At 45.9% G+C, this 26,319-nt stretch overlaps 1 protein-coding gene across 1 annotated transcript; it reads right to left on the bottom strand.

Annotated features, from left to right (window-relative positions):
* Window positions 1-847: 847 nt before the first annotated feature.
* Window positions 848-10,918, bottom strand: ODF4 (outer dense fiber of sperm tails 4). Its single transcript, XM_004433421.3, has 5 exons — window positions 10,862-10,918; window positions 5,630-6,092; window positions 1,710-1,883; window positions 1,245-1,379; window positions 848-1,053 (listed from the first exon to the last, which is right to left on the bottom strand). The coding sequence occupies exons 1-5, from the start codon at window positions 10,916-10,918 to the stop codon at window positions 848-850; spliced, it is 1,035 nt and encodes a 344-aa protein (XP_004433478.2).
* Window positions 10,919-26,319: the final 15,401 nt, after the last annotated feature.

The raw sequence follows: 26,319 nt of genomic DNA on the forward strand, positions 1-26,319 counted from the left end.
GGTGGAGGTGGAGATGGTGGTGGTGGTAGTGGTAGTGGTGGTGGCAGTGGCAGTGAAGGTATTAGTGGTGGTAGTAGTGGTGGTGGTGGAGATGGTGGTGGTGGAGGTGTTAGTGGTGGTAGTGATGGTGGTGGTGGAGGTATTGGAGGTGTTGGAGGTGGGAGGGGAGGTGGTGGTAATGGTGGTAGAGGTGGTGGAAGTAAAGTTGGAGTTGGTGCTAGTGGTATACAGGCACAGGGCTCTGTGAGTTCTCAGTCATCTGAGCTGGACACAGAGGGTGGGATTGCTGTGCAGGGTGCACAGTGCAGCCACCCCCTGCCCCCCTTGTGTTCTCATTGTTTAACCTGCCTCTTACTCTGGGGCCATTTTGCTCTTGAATCATTTGCTGTGAATAAGCCAATAAGTTCATAAGTGATATCTCTCTCCTGGTCACTCCCCTTACCTACTAACTAACAAACGTTGGGGTAGGGGTAACAAAGTTTAAGAGAGGCTTAGCTCTCAAGAGGTGTTTGCCTGTGTACAAGTGGGCTATGGGAGAGGTTGGGCAAGTTTGGGGACCAAACGATGCCAAAAGGCTCCTAGGCAGGAAGAACTGGGAAACAAACTTGTTCTTTCTCCCTTTCTCTCCTTCTTCAAGTTGCCGTCTTGTCTCAACAATTGCTAGACATGATAAAAAAAAGAGAATTTATTCCACATCACACAAGCTGTAGGCAAGGCAAGAACAAGGAAGAGGAGTGCAAGGCTGGCCTAAAATCCTCCCTCTCTAATTCCTCAAGGATTGTGGGGAGGAATGCGGAGAGGGATTCAGAGGAATGGACAGAACTTGGTGCCAAGACTTCAGAAAAGGTTACAGACGTGGCTTCTTTTGCTCAGGATACAGGACTTCCTCCTGGTTGACAGAGGTGTGTGAGACAACCTGCTTATTCAAAGAGAGTCTTGGAACTGCTGGAACTGAAACTGCTGAGCTGGAGCTGCTACGGCAGGACACGGCACCAGAGGGACGGCTCAGAATCAGACTCCAGAAACTTTTATGGTTGAAGTAGCAGAGGACGGCTGGGAAAGGACAAGGGGATGGGGGAGAGGAAAGATGGAGAGTGGGAGGAAAGTGGGAAGCAGGGTGAGGCCAAAGGGAAGATAAGTCCCTAGGAACCTATCCCTGGGGATTGACAGCCCCCTCCCTCCACACTTTCTCCACCCTGAACCACCCATGTCCCCTCCTTCCCAGGGCCCTCTAGGCAACTCACCACAGGTGACATATAGTATAAACACCAGCCAACCAATGAAATAGCTCCAGCCCATGGGGACTGATAAATTCCTCTTCAACTCGAATAGCCAGACGTTAACAGGAAACAACATGAGGGTGGAGAAAATGAAGGTAACTAGGAGACAGGAAGCGGAGAGGTCTTATTCTCACCCAAGAATCCCCCATAGGGACTATTTCTCATCTGCTGAGCTAGAGCCAAAAACCACAACTCCCATCAGCGCACACAGAGAACACAGCGCCAGAGGTTCATGGGAATCACCCCCTTCACTTCTCTGTCTCCAGTGACTGGGAAATGATGGAACTCAATTCTCAGTCAACGACTATCTGTTCTGTTCTCCCATCACCACAAAACCCCTACCCGACTCCCAAAGAAGGGAAGAGGGAGAAGTGCCAGGAAGATGTGCGTTAGGAGAAACTAAAGACCTTTTCCAGAGCTAGGGGGCACCTTCACAGAAGCTCATGACAGTCCCAATCCAGCCAAAGGAGGGAAATCTCTGAAGACCAGGTACGTATGGCAGGTGCAACCAGATGGTGAGGACGAAGCCCAGCCCCAGCGCCAGGCAGAAGGTTATCTTGGCCACCCCAAAGACTGGGTGATTTGTCCACAGCTTAAAACTGTCTAGGGAAAATGAGAAAACAAGATGAACTAAGGATTCACAAAAGACAAAATATAATCAAATAAGCAAATATGAGAAAATGTTCAAGCTCATTAATAATTAAAGAAATGCACATTTGAGATAAAAATGAAATATCATTTTCACTTATTAAATAGGCAAAGATTCTTGGTATGGAGATTGTTTGATAATCCCAACCATACGAAAGCAAATACCTCAATAGAAAAAATGGGCACAGGGGCCGACCCCGTGGCTTAGTGGTTAAGTGCGCGCACTCTGATGCTGGCGGCCTGGGTTCAGATCCCAGGTGCACACCGACGCACTGCTTCTCCGGCCGTGCTGAGGCCGCGTCCCACATACAGCAACTAGAAGGATGTGCAACTGTGACATACAACTATCTACTGGGGCTTTGGGGGAACAATAAACAAAAATAAATACATTTATAAAAAAAGAAAAAGAAAAAATGGGCACAGAACTTGAACTACAGTTCTCAAAAGAAGATATGTGAATGTCCAATGAACACAAGAAGCTCAACGCAAAGAATTGCAAATTAAATGTGGTTTTTAAATCTATCAAATAGGCAAAGATCAAAACAAAACTGATGATATCTAGTGTAGGAAAGGATTTAGAGGAAAAAGGTGCTCTCACACACTGCTGGTGGGCGGCCTTTCTGATGAGTGACCTGGCACAAAATATCAAAAAAAATCAAAATTGTTAAGGCCCTTTGGTCCAGCAATGCTTCTTCTTAGAATTTATGTTAAGAAAATAATCCAAGATCTGCACCAAAATCTATGCACAGGGATCTTCTTTGCAGAGTTATTTACATGTTCAACAAGAGATTTGTTAAATAAATTATAGTGTACCCATACATTGGATTATTATGTGTTCATTAAAAATGATGGTATGATAGATGCTTGTCTCTGAATAGAATGTCTCTAGGAAGAAAGGAGAAACTGGGGAGGGAGCCTGGAAGCCAGAGGTGGGAGATTCTCTTCACTATGTCATTTTTTAAAATATTTTTAAAAATTTTCACTCTGTTCGTATATTACCAATCAAATAAATTTTAAATATAGGTGATGTTATGGAATAGTTATTTAATGACATAAGTAAATGCTTACAACCAAAAAGTGCAGTTTGCAACACAGAGCATGTAGAATGATCACAATTTTGAAAAAATAAAAATATATATATTCATAAAAATAAAAATAAATATATGTATTTATTTATTATATATATATATACACACACAAAAGACTGGAAGTAAATCCATTGCAATGTCAATATGATTATATCTGTGTGGGGTAATTTTAGGTGATTTTTATTTTTCTCTCTTAAACTTTCTGCATTTTCCACGATAACTGTATAACTTTTTTTAAATCAGAAAAAATTATATATTATATATTTAAAGCTAACAGTCATTGCTGGCAAAGGTATAATGAAACAAGCCTTCTCATGCGTTATTAGTAGAAGCATAAATTGCTATCATACTTTTTGAAAGCAACATGGAAAATTTTATTAAGAGCCTTAAATATTTATACTCTTTGATCCAATAAACCCACTTTGGGAAATCTATACCAAAGGGTTAATACTAAACACAGAAAAAACTTCATGATTACAAACTTCATTGCTCTTTTTTTTCTCAAAAATGAAATTGGAAATAAATTTGCCAAGAATAGGTAAATAAAAGTCAAATAAAAGGTGATAAATCTATTAAGTTGAAAATTATAATCACTTATAATATGGAAAAGTTGGGGCCCGCCCTGTGGCCTAGTGGTTAAGTTCAGCATGCTCCACTTTGGTGGCCTGGGTTCAGTTCCTGGGCACGGACCTACATGACTCATCGGCGGCCATGCTGTGGCAGTGACCCAGGTACAAAACAGAGGAAGACTGGCACATATGTTAGCTCAGGGCGAATCTTCCTCAAGCAAAAAGAGGAAGATTGGGCTGGCCTAGTGGTGTAGTGGTTGAGTTCGCGTGCTCCACCTTGGAAGCCCAGGGTTCACAGGTTCAGATCCTGGGCACACACCTACATACCACTCATCAAGCCATGCTGTGGAGGCGTCCCACATACAAAAAAATGGAGGAAGATTGGCACAGATGTTAGCTTAGCGACAATCTTCCTCAAGCAAAAAGAGGAAGATTGGCAACAGATGTTAGCTCAGGGCCAAAGTTCGTCACCAAAAAAAAAAAGAGAGAGAGAGAGAGAGAGAAAGATTGACAACATATGTTAGCTCAGGGTGAATCTTCCTCAGCAAAAAAAAAACAAAGAAAAGGAAGTTTATCATATCTCATAAAGATAAATTTTAAAATAACATAAATTATAAAAATAATTTAAAAGATATAAAATTATTTATGAAGAATGAGTACCACTATGTAAAAATCATTCAAAACTTGTTTAATAATAATAATTTTAAAAAGCCTGGAAAAATTGAGCGCTCAATAAACTGCTACTAGTGGCTGTCTTTGAGTAGCAACCATAGAGCAAGGTTGCTTAAAAGAGTTTTGGAGCCAGACACACCTGAGTTATAATTCTAAACCTGCCATTATTTGGTTGATCCATATGAATTTGCTCTTTTTGTAGGTGAAGAGAGATCAAATATTGGCCATTTCATGTGGCTCAACCTAAGAGCTTTATGACCCTGAGCAAGGTACTTAATCTGAGTCTCAATTTTCTCATCTGTAAAATAAGAATAATTTTCTCTGTCTCTTAGGACTGACCAAAGATTAAACTGAGCAAATAGAATAAGTGTGCAATAAATGATAGCTTTTGTTTCCCCAGGTTTATTGTAATAAGGATGTATTGCTTTCGTCGTGTAAGAAAGTAACAGCTGTGTAACTTTTTTATTTTTTGTTTTTTATTTTATTTTTTTAAAGATTTTATTTATTCATTTTTTTCCCCCCAAAGCCCCAGCAGATAGTTGTATGTCATAGGTTCACATCCTTCTAGTTGCTGTACGTGGGACTCGGCCTCGCGCGGGACTCGGCCTCGCGCTGGACGGAGAAGTGGTGCCTTGGGGCGCGCCCGGGATCCGAACCCAGGCCGCCAGCATCAGAGCGCACGCACTTAACCGCTAAGCCACAGAGCCAGCCCATGTGTAACTTTTTTAAATGTTAACAAGAGTGAAGAAATGGAAATGGGGGTCCAAAGCTCTGGTTTTCCACAAAGGCTGAGAAAAGAGGCCCAAACCTGAGAGGTGAGAGGATAGCAAGAGATTAACAAGAATGGGGAACGCAGCGGCTGCAAGAACGCCCAGACGGAAGGAACAAGGAAACCAGCCGTGGAAACCCAGAGCCGGCCCAGAGAAGCAAAGCCTGCGGCAGAGGGGAAGAACAATGGTGGGGACTGGGCCTGGGGAGAGCGTTCTGGGGGCTCCTCCCAAAACTCTGGGTGTGGAAGCCTAGGGGAAGGAAATCCCCCCTTGCTGAGGCTCTTCTCCCAGGATAATGGTGAATTATGTGATTGAGTGATTCATATGCTCTGAGAGTCCCTGCCCCTCAAAACATTTTTATAAGCACAGACTTGGCTCCAAGCCTTATTAAAAGTAGTGACACTTTCCACTGGGTCAGGCAAATCCATTTGGCCAGGCTAGGGGAGGAAAAATGATCATTGGTGGTCTCAGTGCCAATGGAACCATCTTGCTTGCCACAACAGTGGGGATGACCAGAAGTAGGGACAAGAATACGGGAGTGCAGATATAGAGGCCAAGGCAGGCTGGAGGCCCAGGGTGAGATGAGGGGTGGAAGGTCTCACCTTTCCCATTCTCTGAGTTGGAACAGCTCTTGGATTTGCAGATCTGCAGGAGCCCCATGGACATGATATGGGCCGACGTGTAGATTCTGTTGCTAACATTCGTGGGCCAGCGCTGGTGGAAGCGGCTCCTAGAGAGGCACAGCCATTTCTTGGAGAAGACCATGACCAGCAGTAGGATGAAGGCCATCAGGCTGAGCCCTGAGGCCAACACCTGCGCCAGCTGGCAGGAGCTGTGTGTAATTCTCCATCGTGGAGGCAGCAAAGAGTCCCTGTGAGGCTCCGTGCACGGCTCTGTGGGCAACTGTCTGCTACTGCCAGGGAGAGAGTCGGAGTTCTGCACCCCCTCTTCTTGTCCTGGGCTCACCTCCACCTCATCCTGCTTGCCAGCCCTCCCCTTCCTTTCCAGACTTCTGATGCTCATTGCTTTCTCCTCCTGACTCACCGAACTCAACTCTAAAGTCTCCTGTCCCCATCCTGAGCAGCCCCTATCTCCCCTTCCATCCTCCACCCCATCTCCCCCTTCCTTTGCTGTGCTCAGTTGTGCCTCATCTTTTAAATATTTTCATCAGGCAGAGCAGTTGCCACCGCAGGGCCTGGGATCTGGAAGGGAAACTCTCATTCAGCTGGACGGGGCCCCTAACTGCCATGGAATGCTCCTGGGGGGCAGTCAAATGGGGGAGGGGGCCCACAGCTGCAGCTCCAACTCTTTCTCATAACCCTGCTCCTCAGGCCCCAGCTCAGAACTGTGGATCTGATACCTCCCTTCGCCTAAGAGCAATGGTCTTGAGGGTCTCCTTTTCTCTTCCCATTTCCTCTGCCCTAATCCCAACCCCAAATGCTCACTGATGGAGTAGGAGGAGGGAGAAGGAGCTTGTCCCCAGGAAAGCATCTGGAAATGTCTTCCAAAGGTGTAATCAGCCTTCTCACTGCTTCCCCTGGCCCCTTCACTCCTCTCCCACCTCTACTCACTTCCGGTCAACAGTGGCCGTTCCCTGCCTTCTTCTCTTTATCTTTTTCCCTTCTTTTTTTCTCAGCACCAGAACGGGGAGGATATAGAGTAAGGAGGGAGTAGGCGTGTGTCACGTAGTCTGAGAAGGTTTTTCTAACCTCCCTTTTAGGTTGTAGGAAAATAAATCTGAGTCACCAGTGGTAGCCTGGTCACAGTGGCTTCCAGACCTCAGTTAGCCCCTGGAATTCTCATGAGGAGAAAGCCTTTCCATTTGGGATGTGAGTTTGAGTCCCACAACAGCTGGTTTATTTTGTGTAGACAGTGATACACGTCGTTAAGAATACAGGCTTTACGGTCCAACAGGCAAAGGGATGAATAATGGGCCTTCCTCTTAATAGCCTTGTGAACCTGGATGAGTCATAGAGCTTCTTTAGGCCTCAGTTTACTCATCTGTAACACGGGGACTGTAACACTTGTCTCAGACTTGGTTTGAGTACAGTACTGAAGAAGATATAGAACAAAAAGCACTCATTGGTTCATAGTAAATTCCCAGGAAGTGGTAGTTATTATTGTTAAGTTATCATTTTAATTGTTTTGCACTCTTTCACTAGCAAACAAAGAAGGAGCAAAAACATAGAGGTTTTTGGCAGGCATCCTTGCATATCAGTGGCTGCAAATAATGGCAGGGAAGCAAAAGGGGAGTCATCATGAATCCTGAGGTCATGTGCACAGCTAGACCTCAAGAACGGTGGCAATCAGGAAATCAAATCCTGCGAGATGGGCCGGCCCAGTGGCTTAGCGGTTAAGTGTGCGCGCTCCGCTGCTGGTGGCCCGGGTTCAGATCCCGGGCGCGCACCGATGCACCGCTTGTCCGGCCATGCTGAGGCCGCGTCCCACATACAGCAACTAGAAGGATGTGCAACTACGACATACAACTATCTACTGGGGCTTTGGGGGAAAAAAAAGGAGGAGGATTGGCAATAGATGTTAGCTCAGAGCCAGTCTTCCTCAGCAAAAAGAGGAGGATTAGCACAGATGTTAGCTCAGGGCTGATCTTCCTCACAAAAAAAACAAAACAAAACAAAAATCAAATCCTGCGAGGGCTCTTCCTCTGTGTTTTAATCCATTCAGCTGCTGTAACAAAATACCACAGACTGAGTGGCTTATAAACAACAGAAATTTACTTCTCACAGTTTGGGAGGCTGGAAGTCCAAGATCATGGTGCTGTCTTGGTCAGTATGGTTGGGTGAGAGCTGCTTCCAGGTCACAGGCTACTTGCTGTGTCCTCACATGAGGCTAGGGAGCTGTGCAGGGTCTGTTTTATAGGTACACTAATCCCATTCATGAGGGCTGTACCCTCATGACCTACTCACCTACCAAAGTCCCCACCTCCTAATACCATCACCTTGGGGGTTAGTTTTCCAACATATGGATTTTGAGGAGACACAAACATTCAGACCATAGCACTCTGACTCTGGTCTTGCTTCTCCTTGAGCGTCTTGCTCTTCCTCTGCAGACCAACCTCCCCCTCTCCTCTGGTCCACGCAGTGAGAAATGTGGCCCTTACACCCAGGGCTATCCATCTTACACCTTTGGCCGCCAGAGCGGAGACCTCTCAGCCTTAAGTCCAAACATTCTCTGGCCCTACAGGGACAAGTGCCATCCCTAGAACAATCAATCAGCCATGGTCAGGAGCACCCAGGTCTGGAGGCTGAACTTAAGACAGATAGGGGGCCGGCCCCGTGGCTTAGTGGTTGAGTGCGCGCGCTCCGATACTGGTGGCTGGAGTGCGGATCCGGGAGCGCACCGACGCACCGCTTCTCCGGCCATGCTGAGGCCGCGTCCCACATACAGCAACTAGAAGGATGTGCAGCTATGACATACAACTGTCTACTGGGGCTTTGGGGGGAAAAAGGAGGAGGATTGGCAATAGATGTTGGCTCAGGGCCAGTCTTCCTCAGCAAAGAGAGGAGGATTAGCATGGATGTTAGCTCAGGGATGATCTTCCTCACACACACACAAAAAAAAGACAGGGAGCTGGTGGACAAATTCCCCAGCTTCCTCGGCAGTAGGTTGAGATGCGTGTTCTACACCAGCAGGGAGCAGAGCTGGAAGAGTATGCTGGGTAGACACACTGGGAGTGTCACTCAGGCAGAGCTAGTGAGCATCAGGGTTGTGTTTTCTTCCTTGGATTCATTTTAGTCTTTCCTGGAGTTTCTAATCATAATAAGCAGTTCTTTGTGTGTGTGTGTGTGGGAGGAAGATCAGCCCTGAGCTAACATCCGTGCTAATCCTCCTCTTTTTGCTGAGGAAGACCGGCTCTGAGCTAACATCTATTGCCAATCCTCCTCCTTTTTTTTCCCCCAAAGCCCCAGTAGATAGTTGTATGTAGTAGTTGCACATCCTTCTAGTTGCTATATGTGGGACGCGGCCTCAGCATGGCCGGAGAAGCGGTGCATCTGTGCGCGCCCGGGATCCGAACCCAGGCCGCCAGTAGTGGAGTGCCAGCACTTAACCGCTAAGCCACGGGGCCGGCCCATAATAAGCAGTTCTAACAGCAACACAGAACAACGTGGAAGAATCTTGGAAATATAATGTTTCCTGAAAACATAACTCCCAGGGCTGGCCCCATGGCTTAGTGGTTGAGTGCTCGTGCTCTGCTGCTGGCGGCCCGGGTTCGGATCCCGGGCATGCGCGGGCTGCTTCTCCAGCCATGCTGAGGCAGCGTCCCACATACAGCAACTAGAAGGATGTACAGCTATGACATACAACTATCTACTGGGGCTTTGGGGGAAAAATAAATAAATAAATAAAATTATTAAAAAAAAAAAACATAACTCCCAGAAGAATACATCATAAATATGACACCATTTTTATAGAGATCATAAAAGCACAACTAAACAAAACATTGTTTATGCATACATACCATTATGATTGCATGTTTTTTAAAGCACTGAAATGATAAACACACAATATGGTATAGTGGTTATATTTCACAGGAGGCAGGGGAGGATTATACTGGCACATACACGTTATTGGCAATAGGTTGTTGGTTCCTGAGTTGAGTGATAGATGCACAGGTGTTCATGATATTAGAATCATTTATAAATAACATATATTTCAAATAATCCTGTGAGTGTATCAAATATTGTTTTTCAAAAATGTATCAAATATTGTTTTTCAAAAAGTAATTAAAAATAGTTCAAGAAAGGAAGTGTAATCTTAGTGATTACTTGCTCTGCAATAAAAGATATTTATATAGTCACAATATATAAGGTAAACACTGTTAATTGAGTTTCAACTTTTAGAATCAACAGATGGACAAAGCACGGAAGACTTAACTATAGCTGCAAAAGTAAACATATTGTTATCAGCCTTGATGTTGCCCAAAAAAAAAGCCTAGAAGAAGGAAACTGGAAGGTGGAAGGAGGAGAAGAGAGCAGAAGAGAAGGGTGGGGGACCTGACAGCAGGGTCTCCACATAAGGTTGTGCAGGATGTGTACTGCACAAGAGCACACAGCTGAGGGGGTGAGTGAGAACTGAATTCTAGTCTACATTTTGCTTGACAAGCCCCTCCAAGGGGGTCCAGTGGCCTGAAGGAAGAGGCACTTTGTCCTACAGTTCATAAAGGTGCTGCTCCTCCCCAAGCCAATGACCTCTACACTTACTCAGAGGGGCTGCCTTTTAACCACAAGGTTAAAGCACCGAGGTGGCTTATGGGCTAGCAGTGGTCCTGGGCAACTATTTTGTAAGGTTGTGTGGCAGAGAGAATTCTCTGATTGCAAGCATGAACCCAGACTGACTAAGTTAGGCGAAAAAGGAATGTTTTGGGACCATACTGAGTCAACACAGATTCAGAGAGGAAGCTGACCATCCAGGCCTAGAACTAAACAGGAACCAAGGGAACATGGGAAGGTGGATGCCCTGACTGACAGCCCACCAGGACCACATGGACTTGGGGAGGGATAGTTCTGCAAAAGAAAGGAAGCCAGACAGTCCAAAAATAATGCTAACTTGCTCCCACAGGTGCAGAGTTGAGGCCAGAATGGGGTGCAAGGCTGAGAGGTTTCTGAAAAGGGAATTGCTCCCTGCTCCATCTGTAAGGGTAAGTGCCTGGATGTCCCTTGCCAGATGATAGCCCCTCAATGACCATGGGCAAAGCCGAGCTGGAGAACATGGACTGGGGCTTACACAGGCTTATTGGCCACTCCCTGACTGCCCATGTGGACTTGCTTTGCTGCCTGCGTGACACTCACAAACAGTCCCACTCCAGGCCCGCTCACCTCAGTATACATGCCAGTGTGACTCTCCTTTGTAGTGAGCTCTGAGGACCCTGGCATTGCCGGGATATTTCAGTGGCCAGAGTCCACGAGCTGCAAGATTCTCCCCATTTTGCATGTGTGAAAGTATGCATCCTTCTCTCATGTGGGCCTGTGGTTGCTGGTATTCCTCGAACTCTAATGTGTGTACCAACGACCTGGGCGTCTCATTCAAACGCAGATGCCCCACTTCTAACAAGTTCCCAGAAGATGTCCATGCTACTGGTCCGAGGATCACACACTGAGTGGTGAGGCTGTAGAAGACTGAGTTTCTGGACCCCTTCCCCAGGATGCCCCTTGACCTTCAGGCTGTCAGCACAGGCGAAGATGACGGGCAGACCTGCTTGTCAGTGTGTGTCCTGCTTGCTTGGCTCTGCCTCTGTGGGAAATTCCACTGCCTTCTGTATACCAACTGACCAGAAGTGGGAAGAAAAACAAATCGCTGCTTAAAACAAAGCAAAAAGTGACCACAAAATTAAGAATGTCTGCTCTTCAAAAAACACAGTTAAAAGAATGAAAGGGCAAGCCACAGACTGGGAGAAAATATTTTCAAATCACATGTCTGAGAAAGGACTTATAGCAAGAATATATAGAGAACTCTCAAAACATAATAATAACAAAATAAACCACTCAGTTTTTAAAATGCCAAGCGATTTGAACAGATATTTCTCAAAGAAAATATACAAATGGCCAATAAGCACGTGAAAAGATACTCAGCATATTAGTCATTAGGGAAACACAAACTAAAACCACAATAAGATACCACTACACACCTATTAGAATGGCAAATAAAATGACAAAACTGACAATACCAAGTGCTGGCCAGGACACAGAGCGGGATACCAGAACTCTCATATGCTGCCAGTGGGAAGGCAAAACGGTACGGCCACTTTGGAAGACAGTTTGCCAGTTTCTAATAATATTAAACATACAGTTACCTTATAACCCAGCAATCCCACTGCTAGGTATGTACCCAAAGTGAAATGAAATCCAAGAATATCGACAGTGGTTTTATTTGTAATCATTTAAAACTGGAAAGAATCCACATGTCCCTCCACTAGGGAATGGATGAACAGACTGTGACATATGCATACAATGGAATATTACTCAACAATAAAAAGAAATGAAGAGCTGATGCAACAACGTGGATGACTTTCAGATGCATTATGCTAAGTGAGAGAAGCCAGACTTGAAGGGCTACGTATTAATGACTGCATTTATATGACATTATAGAAAAGGCAAAACTATAGGGGACAGAAGACAGACAAGGGGTTGCCAGAGGCTGGGGTGGGGGAGGGCTTCAGCACAAAGGGGCACAGGAGAATTTAGGGGGTGATGGAACTCTTTTGTATCTTGATTGTGATGGTGGTTACATGACTATATACTTTTGTCAAAACTCTCAGAACTTAACACTAAAAAGGGTGAATTGTGCTGTATGCCAATTATACCTTAATTTTAAAAAGTGGGAAAAAATTATATTTTCAAAATAGCAAAAAACAAATTCTGTGTTCTAAGGAGGTAGGGTGACATAATTCTCATCAAGAAGAACATTCGTGTTAGTTCTTTCTTCAATACAAGGAAGAGGGGCCGGCCCCGTGGCGTAGTGGTTAAGTGGCACGCTCTGCTGCTGGCGGCCCGGGTTTGGATCCCGGGCGCGCACCGACGCACCGCTTGTCAGGCCATGCTGTGGCGGTGTCCCATATAAAGTGGAGGAGATGGGCACAAATGTTAGCCCAGGGCCAGTCTTCCTCAGCAAAAAGAGGAGGATTGGTGTGGATGTTAGCTCAGGGCTGATCTTCCTCACACACACACACAAAAAATACAAGGAACATCAGGGAAGAGAGCCATGCCTAAGGACCTGATTGTGATGAGGGAAGAACTGTAACTTCAAACTTCTGCCAGGACTTAGTACCACAGAGGAGATGGAGGCCTGGGAGATGGGCCTTTACGCAACAGAGCACTTCCGGGAGGTATTGTCTGTGCAAAGGTAAGCCAAGAGATGGCTTGAAGGAGGGAGAAGGAACCCAACTGCACTGCCTGAAAAGGCGCCTAGAGGTTGGGAGCTAATTTTCTAAGGAAAAGAAAGAGGGACTGAGAAGCCAGCAGGGTCCTGAGAAGAGTGCCTTCTCCTCCGAGAAAGTCCCAGAGCTTGATAAGAATAGCCAAGAGGCTTTTAAAAACAGGAACGTCTAATATTCCCTGTGACATTGTCTCACACAAGAAAGGGAGAGCTCTGGAGGGAAGGCCCACATCCACCCACTGCTGAGGTTGTTCATCCTGCCCTTGAATTCCTGAGATACCCCCATAAATTCTCACTGTGACTCAAGCTAAGTTGGCTCCTGTTACTTGCAACTAAAGAGACTTAAGTAACACATAGAAGATTAAGTCAGAGGACTCTCATTCTTTATCAGCTGCACAGCCATTTGTGGTAGGGGAGATTGTCGTTAGGCCAGATGGAAAACTAAACATCAGCTTGGAGCCTTTGAGTACCCCCCCAGCTCAATGACCCGTCCTTTCTGTGAGCCTTCAGCATTTATACTGGTGGATTTGAGTGGGCCGTTTTGCCACCATCCAATACGGAACCACCGAATTTGACAGACTTTCCTGGCAAGCCACCACAGAACAGTTGGCTTTCCTTACAAACAACCCATTTTGGGTGTATTCCTTACAATCAACTCCTTTGGCTCAGGGACCAAACGCTTGTCCAATCATCTGAGGAGCAGGGCTGGGTTCACTCAACCCACACACCCAACCCAAGACAACTATGCACAGAAAGAAGAACTGAAGGGGGCTGAGGGCGTGGTGTCAGGGCCTCTCTGATCAACTAACAGAAACCAACAGGAGTTAGTTGGACAACAACCAAAAAAACTAAGTATAGGGAATAAATATAACTGGGATATATATATATATATTTTTTGCTGAGGAAGATTCACCCTGAGCTAACATCTGTTGCCAATCTTCCTCTATTTTGTATGTGGGTCACCACCACAGCATGGCCACCGACAAGTGGTGTAGATCACCCGGGAACTGAACTCAGGCCGCTGAAGCAAGCATGCCAAACTTAACCACTAGTTCACGGGGCCGGCCCCCAACTGGGATATTTTTGAGATCTCAGTTCACGATTTTTATTTTCTTTTTTCCTGCATCTCCTACCCCCACGTCCAAGATGGTGGCTGGCACAAAGGAGGTATATGGCAAGGCCAAAAGGTGAAGAAGGCTGTAGTTCTCCTTTAGGAGGATTTATTTTTTTATTTTATTTTTTTTTTAATTCAACAAACATTTAATGAACTCCCACCATAGGAAAAGTGCAGTGAATAGAGATAAGTAAAAATCATTCTCTCTACTGATGAGCCAAAATCAAAGTCAAATAGTTACTCTATGACAGCAGTTTTCACAGTCAGACAAGTGTAAAACTAACCATGGCACCAATGAAATCCATGGAATTCGAACCATATCAGACACACAGAACACCGATCAAGATTAGTCCAAGATTAGACTGAGACCAGAAAATGGGTCTGCACCAGTACAAGAGGCAGAAAAGACTGTGTGGTCAGACGCAGGGTCTGAATCTGATGCTCATTATTCTTAGTGAAGCCAACTAAGCTACAAGAGGTGAGAGATGACTGAGTCTTTTCGTTACCACACAACTCGGAATGGCGACTCTCCAAAGCCTGATTAGGAAAATACAAAGCACTCTTTGGAAAACGTGAATCTTGCAACATAATTAAATATGCATTGTTTTAAACGGTCAAGAAATCTCCTGAATTCTACATGACCCGCTTCTTCATTAATCTTTTGGAGATTTGTCTTTTGACTCCGTGTCAGCTAGAAATACTAAGAAAAAGCTAATGCATAAAAACACCTTAAAATTATATCATTCACAATACTTATCAAGAATAATGACACCACAATGAATCGGATATTAAATCTTGGGTTCTGTGTCAGCATCTTCATGAACAAGCTGTTGGAGGAGGGCTTTGAAGTAAATCAGGTCATGGCTGTTTCCAGATCTACGTAGAAAAAGCCGTCATCAGAATACACTTTTCACTTTAGGAAGATTTAGAGTTCTCACTGTGCCTCCACAGAAGGACATGATAAGATTGATAATAATAATAACCAATATTTATTGAACACGTACTTTGTGCAGACCCTGTGTTAAGTGACCCCATATTATATTTCACGACAACCCAATGAGGGGTTAGAGCAGGTGCTGTCAGTGTCCATATCTCCTCAGCACTCACTTCTACACATCGAAGGCTGCTTATTTGAACACCTGCGACTCTGGGGGTTTGGCTGCCCAAGCCCTCCTCAGGCTTCAGTGGGCAGGGCCGGAGGCGCCAGAGTTAATGCCCCCGGAAGCAGCCCTCATCTAATGACAGATAGAGATTTGGTGGACAAACTCCCTAGTTTCCTCGGCCTTAGGCTGGGATAACTCTGATGCAGTTTCTACAGCAGGAGTTGGCAAACTTTTTCTTTTTTTTTTTTTTTTGTGAGGAGATCAGCCCTATGCTAATATCTGCCAATCCTCCTCTTTTTTTGCTGAGGAATACTGGCCCTGGGCTAACATCCATGCCCATCTTCCTCCACTTTATATGGGACGCTGCCACAGCATGGCTTGCCAAGCAGTGCGTCGGTGCGCACCAGAGATCCGAACCGGCGAACCCCGGGCCGCCGCAGCCGAGCGCACACACTAAACCGCTTGCGCCACCGGCCGGCCCTGGCAAACTTTCTCTATAAAAGTCCAGATAATAGATATTTTAGGCTTTGTGAGCCATATAGTCTCTGTCTCAACTATTCAACCTGGCTCTTGTGGCGTGAAACCAGCCACAGACCATATGTAAGTGAATAGGAGTGGCTGCCCCAATAAAACTTTGTTTTATGACCCAGGCCACGGTTTGCTAACCTTGCTCTACACTGTCATATAGAGTTTCCCAGTGGGACTGAGCTCCAGTTAGCCATGGTGGTAACTGGCTTGATAATGCACCCTTGATTGACTTTCTTCCCCATCTCACTTCCTTACACTTTTACTAGTGCATCATGGGGTCACCTGCACTCAAATCTTTGTCTCAGTATCTGCTTATGGGGGAACCCAAATTAAGACAGGAAAGAACTATTATTGTCACTGTTTTTCAGAAGACGAAACTGAGACACAAAGAGGCTAAGTAATTCACCCCAGGTTACAGAACTAGCCAGTGGTAGAGCCAGCATTTGAACCTAGACAGTCTCACTCAAGAGTTCTGAGCATATTCAAAGCATCCTGGAAAATCAGCAAGGAGTGGGGGAGAACATTGGTCAGAGGAGTGGGGATCCCCCTAGAATGAAAGGAATTCTCCAGAGTCGTGAGGAGACAAAGAGAGACACAGACTCGCTCCTTGCAGCTCAGTCAGGGAGGCAGCAAGCCTGCAAGGAAGAGTGATTATGGAGCATCTAGGCATATGAGAACTTGGGCATCTTCCCAAATAGTCCCATGGTCTGAACATGACATGGAAGCAGCAGAAAGCCACCAGACCTAAAGGGCCCCGCAGACAGAGGCAATGGATATCTCAGTGTAATCTGTGAGGGCTGGTGACGGAGGCCCTGGTGGACCCTCTGATATGTCCTGCTCAAGCTCTAGTGAGTGGGGGTGGGCAGCAAGCTGTGTTTTGTTTTCCACTCTAACCATGGTGGAATGAGGGTTCCAACTCTAAAATTAGGTTGAATTATGAGAAATGAGATTGTGATATGTCTTGCATATCTAAGTTTGTGGCTTGAGATGAAATCACCTACAAAGGATAAAGAAGTTTCTTACAGAACATGAAGGGGGATTCAACCAGCCTCAGAAAGGAATTGGAACCAGGAAATGAACTCTCTTTCCATTTCTTGTCTGTAACATCTATGTATCTTTGTGTGTGTGTGTGTGTGTGTGTGTGTGTGTGTGTGTGAGGAGCCCAGCGCTGTGCTAACATCTGCCAATCCTCCTCTTTTTCTGCTGAGGAAGACTGGCCCTGAGCTAACATCCGTGCCCATCTTCTTCCACTTTCTATGGGACACCGCCACAGCATGGCTTGCCAAGCAGTGCGTCCGTGTGCGCCTGGGATTCGAACCGGCAAACCCTGGGCCGGCACAGCAGAGCACGCGCACTTAACCGCTTGCACCACCGGGCCAGCCCCTATGTATCTTTTTCATTCTTCTCTGCTACCCAATCTAATGTTCCTAAATTTTTACATTTTCTCTATTCGAAGAGCCCAGCCCATACTAAAACCAAATTTCTTATTTCCAATCCCAAATTCCCAGGGAAGGACACTGTTAGCCCAGCTTGGGGCAGTTGCATATGCCTTGACCAGTCAGCCATAGGCAGGGGTCAGGGCCATGTAGCAGAATATGGCTTCTGGGAACTCATCCCTGGGTGGTGGATGATGGTCTCCAGGGAGAAGAGTTTGGCAGATTTCCCAGAGAGTGTTCCATGGGGTGTTACCTCTATATTAGGGCTCCATCCTTCAAGGCTGAGCTCACATGCCGTCGTCGAGATGAGAACTTCCTTAATCCCAACCACTGAATTTACATATCCCTACAGTTCCCAAGCACATTCTGATCTCTATTAATCTAGATGGTTGTGCCCTATCTTACTGTCCCTGTATCATGGACATTTATTTGTTTTATTTGACCAGCTCTTCTTCCTTCTTTTGGAAGCAGCTCTGTCCTTTGATATGGACATCTGACTTTTAATTTGGATCCTCAACCACTTGAACTCCCTTTATATGGTTGAGAGATCCCTCACCTTGAGTCCTCGTTGGGAGACAGGGCCCATGTCTTAGTCATTTGGGCTGCTATAACAAAATACTGTAGACTGGGGTGGTGTGTAAACAACAGAAATTTATTTCTCACTGTTCTAGAGGCTGAGAAGTCCAAGTCCAGGATGTCCTGATTTGGTGTGTGGTGAAGGCCTGAGTCCTGGTTCATAGATGCCGTCTTCTCATTGTGTCCTCATGTGGCAGAAGGGCAAAGGAGCTCTCTGGGGTCTCTTTTTACAAGGGCACTAATCTCATCCATGAGGGCTCCACTCTCATGACCTAAACACCTCACAAAAGTCCTATCTCCAAATACCATCACACTGGGGATTAGTTTCAACATATGAATTTGGGGGTGACACAAACATTCAGCCTGTAGCAGCCCACTTCCTACTGCAGAAGTAAAAAAAGCCAAACGTTCACTTTCCCAACCTCTGATGTAGAGTGAGTAGAGAATCAATCCAATAGACACGATCTCCCTGGAGTTAAACTTGGGAGCCAGTGATCCAAAGAGCCGGGATGGTGGAGAATCTATTTACAGTGGTGGCAGCAGGGCCAGGGGCAGCAGTGTCAGCAGGACAAGCAGCAGCAGCCATTTCGGGCACGCTTGGCAGCGCAGACAGTGTTGTCAGTGCCAGCCACAGCACCCCGTGTGGGTTGCAGCCGCAGTGTGTCCTTGCCTGAGTAGTCTTTCGGGGTGATCTTGGTGGTGCCTTGGTTATGTTACCTCCCTCGGTTCTGCCTGTTCTGCAAACCCAACTTTCCAGCTTTCCTGGAGATTCAGTGACTACCCAACATCCTCTCCATAAACACCATTTTCTGCTTAATCAGCAGCATTGTGTTCTTTTGCTTATAACCATAATCCTGACTGATCCACCCTTCTTTTTGGGAAATGCTCCACCTTTCTCATTTTAATAATACGTATTAGGGAGGAGCACTTATTCTCCATTCATACTTTCATGTAGGTAGGAGAAAACCCCTAAATTCTCTCCTCACTTCTTCCTCACTTCTCCTACAAAGCAGCAGAGTGCCTTATGGGATCGGCAGATGTAGCAGTCAGGATGGGCCAGGCTATGCTGTAGTAACAACCAACCTGAAAATCTCAGTAGCTTAACACAGCAGACTTCTTTGTTGCTCAGCTCTGTGTCACTGCCTATTGTCTTGGGACTCTTCTCCATGTTGTCTATTCCAGAATACAGGCTAATGGAGCAGGAACCATCTGGAATATTACCAGTTGCCATATCAAAGGGAAAAAGAGAGAGTGTGGGAAATCAAGCCCTGGTTCTTAAAGCTCCCACCTGGAAGTGACATACACCACTTCCAATCACATGTGAGGCCCAAACAAGTCACATGCCTGCACCAAGGTTCAAGAGGGAACTTGCCATGTTCCCAGAAAAATAAACAGAAATATTTCATTAATAGCATCACTAATTGACAAAACACTTTTGGGAGAAGGAACATGCTGTGGCTCAGCCTCACCTGGGTTCTGATTGGCTATCTGCTTACCTGCAGAGGGCACGTGTTCTTGCCTGCTCTCTGCCACACAGGAAAAGCCCCCCTGTGACAAGGCAAGCCAGAGGTGAATTATTAAAAAGCCCATTTAACCAGAACTAAAGCTGCATTTTTGAAACGTCTTTATCAGTACTAATGATATTATTTTTTTCTCTATTTGCTTGTCTCCTGTATATTGACCCCTGAAAACTCATCATCTGGTTCCAGTGGTGTCTGCAAAGGGGAGAGCATACGACCCAAACTCAAAATGATTGACCCAGGCTGGATCCCTCCAGCATTCTTCTCTGGGACTTTTACTGAAGCTGAGTGAGAAGTGGGTGAAGCTGTAGGCTGAGCTGAGAGCCTGTAGCCTGTTGCACGAAACCAACGTACAACATTCTGTGATCTTGCCCTGATATTCTAACGCCCGGTCTAGTCTTAAATAAAAGAGAAAGCTATGATCATGACCAAATTGAACCAGCCTTGGCAAGGTTACACATTGTAATAAGCAAGCGGACTTTGAGGTGGGTTCGCCCACCTCAGATTTGCATCCCAAAATTTGGAAATTCATTGTGTGATCCACAGAATCTAAACAGGACGGTACTCAGAGAGGAAGAGTTGCCGGTGAGGTAAATCTGGAATATCTGAGGGGAATACAATTTTATTGTGAATTATCTGAATCAGTTAGGACTCTGTGTGGCTAATGTCAGAAAGTGTAATTGAAACTGGCTTAAGAATAGAAGGAATTTGGGCCGGCCCTGTGGCTTAGCGGTTAAGTGCACGCGCTCCGCTGCTGGCGGCACAGGTTCGGATCCCGGGCGCGCACCGACGCACTGCTTCTCCGGCCACGCTGAGGCCGCGTCCCACATACAGCAACTAGAAGAATGTGCAGCTATGACATACAACTATCTACTGGGGATTTGGGGGGAAAGAAAAAAAATAGAAGGAATTTAATGTTCTATAGAACTGAAAAACCCAGATATAAACCTCAAGTGAGACTTGATCCTGCATCTCAAATGATGGCAGCAAGGCTTCTCGCTGTCTTTCTATTCCACCTTCTGTGGTGTTGGCTCCTTCATCAGGCTTCATACAGTAGCCTCCCCAGCAACTCCAAGCTGCCCCTCACAGCAGCAAAATGGCAGCCACTGATCCAGACCTCACATCCTCGTACCACAAAGAGAAGTAACCAATACATGTTCACTACCTTGGTGGACAGAGAGTAAGATCAATCTTTTATCTAACTTTTACTTCACCCTTAATATAAAATTTGCTATAGAAGAAAAGCTGATTATAGAAAGAAAAGCAACTTGTGTATAATTTTTTAACGCAAAAATTTATCCTGAAAAAAAATTGGATTTAATAAAACCATCAACCAAAAAAGAAGAACCAACAATGACTCAAACTGTTCACAGGAAAATTTGTTACAGATTAAAAATTGATGGCAGAAAAAAATTGGTGGGAGAATCAAACCTTCATTAAAAACATTAGATCTGATAGAAACTATGAATTGAAGAAACTTATAATTGGAGATGCTACTATAGATAAAATGTGAATATGAAAAGAACTAATCGAGGCATCTTGTTGTAAAGATAACATGGAGGAGACATCATCCCACTGAAAATAATTGCTGTTAAGAGAATGAAAATACACACATTTGGAAATTGTTTAATGCTGTGATAGAAAATGTATAAAGGGATTAAAATGGCTCAATAGGATTTACTCCAGAAAAATAACCTTCTTGTTAAAACTTTTCAATCTTATTATGATTAAGTATTTATGATAAGTATTTATATTATAAATACTTGGAATAAAAGCAGTGAGGTCAAATGGCCCTCATTCCTCTACCAACCCTTCCTGTTCTAACAGACTATGTTTGAGGACATCTTGCAGAGTAATTGGAAGACATTTTAGAAGTTTTATGGTCTATCTTTTCACTCAATGCATAAATCCCTCTTCAGCCTCCCTGACAATCATTAACATGACTTCTAATAAAAATTCTCTAGTGATAGGAAACTTGCTTCCTCAAAATGTTGCCTACATTATTTTTGGACATTTCTAATCATTAGAATGTTATTTTCTTAGAGCAGCCTAAAATTTGCCTACTGATAACTTCCATCCATTCTTTTAAAAATGCTTTGTTATAAAATATTTAATATACACAAGAATATACATGGAATGTATATGAAAGTTCTAAAGCATAACAACGAAAAACCTTACACCACCCCACTTTAATTTTGTGTGACCCATATGTCAGATGGGACCTTCTTGTTCCTCAGAAACTTAGTTAAATTTGGTTTGAATGCCCAGTTTCATAGCGTGAGAAAGTCCAGAGGGTGCCACCTTCATGATTTCTACAAATTCCAAGGGGTCACTTCTTTGTCCCCACCTCCATCCACAGCCTCTGGCTCTCGTGTCAGTGTGCACCATGTCAGTTTCAAATTCTGCTCTTTCTTTGAAACCGTGGTGCCAGCCTGCACCCAATTGCCACAGCATCTCACCTACCCAAGAGTGCCTATCAAACCTTCCCTACTAAAGACAGCTCTCTGTCTTGTACCAGCTGCTAAACATTTTACTCTCATACCAGAGTAAAATGTTTTCCATCACATTATCTAATCCTGGATCAAAACACCTCATCCCTTTGTAAATTTATTACACAATTTTTCTCCCCTAGGAGCAACGAGGATAAGACAAAACCAATATTTGTTTAGGATCCTTGGGACCTTCTAATTCACGACTTACCCTGACCCTTTTCCCTCTAAGTGGTTGGGTGTTCTCTTTTTTGATATTCTTTCAGGTGTATTGCTTCTTGATTTGTCCAGGTGGCTTAGAAATACCCTCCCTCATTCCTCAGATCAGCCTCCCCCATACACAGCCTGGTCAGGGAGGGGCTCCTGGCATCAACAGATGTCTCCAATGGACTCTGTGGGTCTTAAGTATAACAGGTTTGTTGGTTAAAACACAGCAGAATGAGGCTTTAAGGGTGACCCAGGAAATGGGGAGAGCCAGGGAGATGGCAGGAGGCTCCTCAAAGGATAGTGAAATAAAATCAAGATATTCAACACGAGAAGCTAGATAATGATTGGAAAAACTCTTCCTATCATTGGATGTGAAAAATTAGGAGGCTTCCATTTTTATTCAAGCCTAGTCAAAACCGACATTCTCATCTGTCAGCAATATCCTCAATAATACATCATCTACAACTATACATCTTTTCTTTTTTGATGGTGATCATATAAATTAGAATTTATCAGCATTCTTGTGTTTGCAGGGTACAAATCTGTAGCAGGCCTACAAATGGCAAGTAGGTCTATGTAAAGTTGAAAGTTTTATGAAACTCCATTCACCTTTTGGCGTATCTTATGCATCTTGTCCTGACGAAGTCTGGCAGTTCCCAAGAAGTGGACACACAATTGCCAACAACAGAGCAAATCAGCCTGAAAAAAACATATTTCATTGACAAAACGCCTGCATATATTAATCTGTAAACTAATGTATGGAATAACAAAAAATTCACGGATTATTTGATAATCCAATTAATGAAGAGTAGATCGTATAAACAAACACTTTGGAAAATATTTAAATTTCTTGATGATTTGGCACAAAACTCATGTCGTTAGAATGAGGACATCCATGGAAAAAGTGGTTCATGAGTCCTGTCAATTCAAAGAGCATTTAAGATTAGCAACTGCATATAAAATTTTGAAATGCCATGAAATTTTGAGATCATATGTGAAAGTTGGTAGATGCTTTCCCAAATTTGACAACATTCCTAAAAATGTATATACCATTACCAATAAAAAGTAATGAAGCCAAAAGATATTTTTCTAAAGTATTAATAATAAACACATTTTAATCAATCATGCTAGAGGAAAAACTGAATTATCCTGTCTGTAGAAAATTATAAAATCATTGCCATATGAAGAGGCAGTGATAGTCTGCAACCAAAGATCACAGGAGAAAAATATTAATGTGTCAAGAAATTCATAAAATCATCATATTTATCTGGGTTTTTATGTTAGTTGGATTTCTCAGCTTTTTAAAATGTGATTTTGGGCCCGCCCCGTGGCTTAGCAATTAAGTGCACGTGCTCCGCAACCTGTGGCCCAGGGTTCACATCCCGGTCGCGCACGGACGCACCGCTTCCGGGGCCATGCTGAGGCCGCTCCCACATACAGCAACTAGAAGTATGTGCAACTATGACATACAACTATCTACTAGGGCTTTGGGGGGAAAAAAAAAAGGAGGAGGATCCGCAATAGATGTTAGCTCAGAGCTGGTCTTCCTCAGCAAAAAGAGGAGGATTAGCATGGATGCTAGCTCAGGGCTGATCTTCCTCACACACAAAAAAAATAAATATTAAAAAAAAATAAAATTGATTTATTATTTATTTTACCATTCTGAATACTCATTTTTGTACCCAATTTTTAGTTCATGTTTTGTATTCTTTTTCTTAAAAAGGGCGCCACAAAACTTGGATTCACTTCAACCCTTCCCACAGAGGGCAGCTTCATATTTCAGAACGTAGGACGGAGTTCACGTAAAGGTTTAGGAAGTGAAGGGGAGGTGATTCCCGGGGCTGGGGGCAAGGGGGTAAGCAGACTAGTGAAAGGAGAAATAGAAAATTGGGGGCAAGGAGGACTGAGATGGGACTCCAGAAGTCAGTGGGTCGGATGTGGAGCAGTTTTGAGCTTAAGCATTAAGGCGACGCGAAGTTCCCAGGAACAGGTGCGTACAGGGACCGACGGAAAACGCAACCCTCCCTCGGATGCTCAGGAGCTGAGCGCGGAGGGACTGAGCTGCGTCCGAAGCCGATCAACCAGCTGAAAAGCCGGTCCTGGACCTCGGGAAAGCCGACCGGCTGGGGCGACTGCGCGAGTTCGGGGTGTCAGGGCGGACGGATGGGGAGCGCGGGGAGATGCGCTCAGCACTCGCCAGGGCGGAGGCGGCGTCAGCGCGCGGTTGACTGCGAACGAAGAGCCTGCGCCTCGACGTCTTAAGGATTCCTCGGTGGGGGCGAGCCACCCCCAGGCCCTGCCTCACGTGGGAGGTGAGCGCTGAGAACCAGTAGATCCAGCGGGGCCGGAAGACGGGCTGAAGCCCTGCGCTGCAAGCCCTCCTCGCCCAGTAGGTCCGGGTCCGCTGCCCAGAGAGCCAGAGAGCAGCCCGGCGGGGAGGGGCCGAGCCCGGCCTGGAGGCGGGGCCAATTTCGGAGGCGGAGCCAGGGAGGGTCCCGGTCATGCTCCCCGGGGTGCGGGGCGTCCGGGTTGGGTCAGAGCGAAGCCTCGGGGAGTTCTGCCGCTTTGCTCCCCTGGTCTGGCCCGAGGCGCTGGAAGGTGAAGGGTCGGTAGTTTGAGAGGTGGTTTGGAAAGGGCGTGCTGGGGAGCAGGGTCGGGGGCGGCCTTCGGGAGTTCATGGGGCTGGTGGAGGAGCTGGTGGAGGAGACGTACTCCTGCACCGGGATGGTGTGTCTGCCGGGGCGAACTGGCCAACCCCAAGACAGGAACCAGCAGATAGATACCCTGTAGCTGAAGAGAGAGTCGAGCCCTGCGAGGAAGGAAAGAGGAGAGAGAAAGAAGCTTTTAGGGATGGACAGAGACCCAGGCTGAGGGGCTCTGGAAAGGATCATGGAAGTGGGCTGGAGGGGTCGGTGGGGCTAGGAGCGGGGAGGAACTAATGAGCAGGCTGCGGGGAGAAGAGGGGCTCCCCTCATCCACCTGTTGCTTGTGGTCGTAATTGCAACCCCCCTCAGCTCACTGGCAATGATAGCCACGAAGATGTTGACACAGAACCCATAGAAGGGCCAGCGCAAAGAGAGGTCAGCGCCCCGTGCTAGCTGCATTGTCATCCACTCCCCAAATATGGAGGCCACAAATATGAGGAGCAGGGCTGTGAGCGGAGAAAGCACATACCGACTGAGACAGACTCCCAACAAGGGCCCAGCTTCCCCACCCTGTCCCCTCAGTCACCTCCTTCAGGCCTGGGACACAGCTGTGCCTTTCCTAAGCCTGTGAAAATATTTGTTTCTTGCCCCTCCCCAGCATGATAGAATGTGAAGGAATGGGTAATGGCAGCTCCAAGACTCCCCAAGTGGTTCAGTGAACCTCTCTATCACCTGGGATGTTTGTACAGACCCCTACCAACACCCCAGCCCCAGGCCTGGAACACCAGACAGGTGTTCCTGAGAGACTTCTCCTCCCATGGACTCTCCTGCCACACCTGCCACGAACTTGCAAAAGGCAACCCCAGCGGGGCAGGAAGGTGAGGAGAAACACAGGACAGAGAGGATGATGGACACCAGCAGGAGGTGGTACATGGCTATGGCAGGGAGATAGATGCCTGGCAAGGGGTGCGGGGGAGAGGGAGGGAGAGAATTTAGGATGAGCCAAGTCACCTACAGCCACTCGCACCGCCTGTACTGCCCCCCATCATCCCCCTTCCCTGTCCTCCTTACTCCAGCCCCACTCCTTCTCCCATCCACTTTCTCCCATCTCTGTCCAATCCCTCCTCATTCTCCCACATCTGCCCCTCTCATGTGTAGCTGTGCTTCATGCCTCTCCACCCTCTCAGGCCTGCAGAATGCAGACTCCTCCACGATGGCGCATCCAGGTCATCCCAAAATGGAAAGAGGCCTCTAAGATAACAGAAACCCACCCCAGGAAGTCAGGAAACATGGCATTCACTTCCCTGTCTGTCTTTTCAGTCTCTTTTGGAACATGTGATTGTATTTTATGTGACTTTATTCCCCAAAACAACTCGTACCTGGTCTCCCTCTCTGCATTATCCCATTATTGGAACTTCTGCGTTGGAGCACCTGAGCTTTCTTAGTGGCGGGACTCAGGGAGGGAGAGAGGAGCTGGGAGGGAACATATATGGGGCACATGTGTAGCTCTGTGTCTGCCTCTGTCTCTCTGAGTATCTCAGAGCAGGAGGGGAGCATAGTGGGGAGGGGCTCCCCCCACCAGGAACCTTGAGGGAGCTCATGCACCAGCTCCCTCCCACAACCACTACCTTCTCTTCCTGGGCATTAGTGCCCTTGTTGCCACCCCTGGAATGCTCTTTGCCCAGATTTTCCCAGGGCTGCTTCCTTCTTCTCATTTGGGTCTCAGCTCAAATGTCACCTCCTCCAGGGTCTTCCCCAAAACCACACACACACACACACACACA

This window comes from Ceratotherium simum, chromosome 16 (assembly GCF_057802395.1).
Source record: "Ceratotherium simum simum isolate JZ-2026a chromosome 16, ASM5780239v1, whole genome shotgun sequence".
Taxonomy (NCBI): Eukaryota; Metazoa; Chordata; class Mammalia; order Perissodactyla; family Rhinocerotidae; genus Ceratotherium; species Ceratotherium simum.

Coding starts and splice junctions, on each gene's coding strand:
- ODF4 (XM_004433421.3), bottom strand. CDS start 10,918: ATGCCAGGGTCCTCAGAGCTCACTACAAAGGAGAGTCACACTGGCATG. Junction 6,093..10,861: donor ACACTGGCATGTATACTGAG/GTGAGCGGGCCT, acceptor GGATGGGGACAG/GAGACTTTAGAGTTGAGTTC. Junction 1,380..1,709: donor TGTCATGAGCTTCTGTGAAG/GTGCCCCCTAGC, acceptor CCTGTCTCCTAG/TTACCTTCATTTTCTCCACC.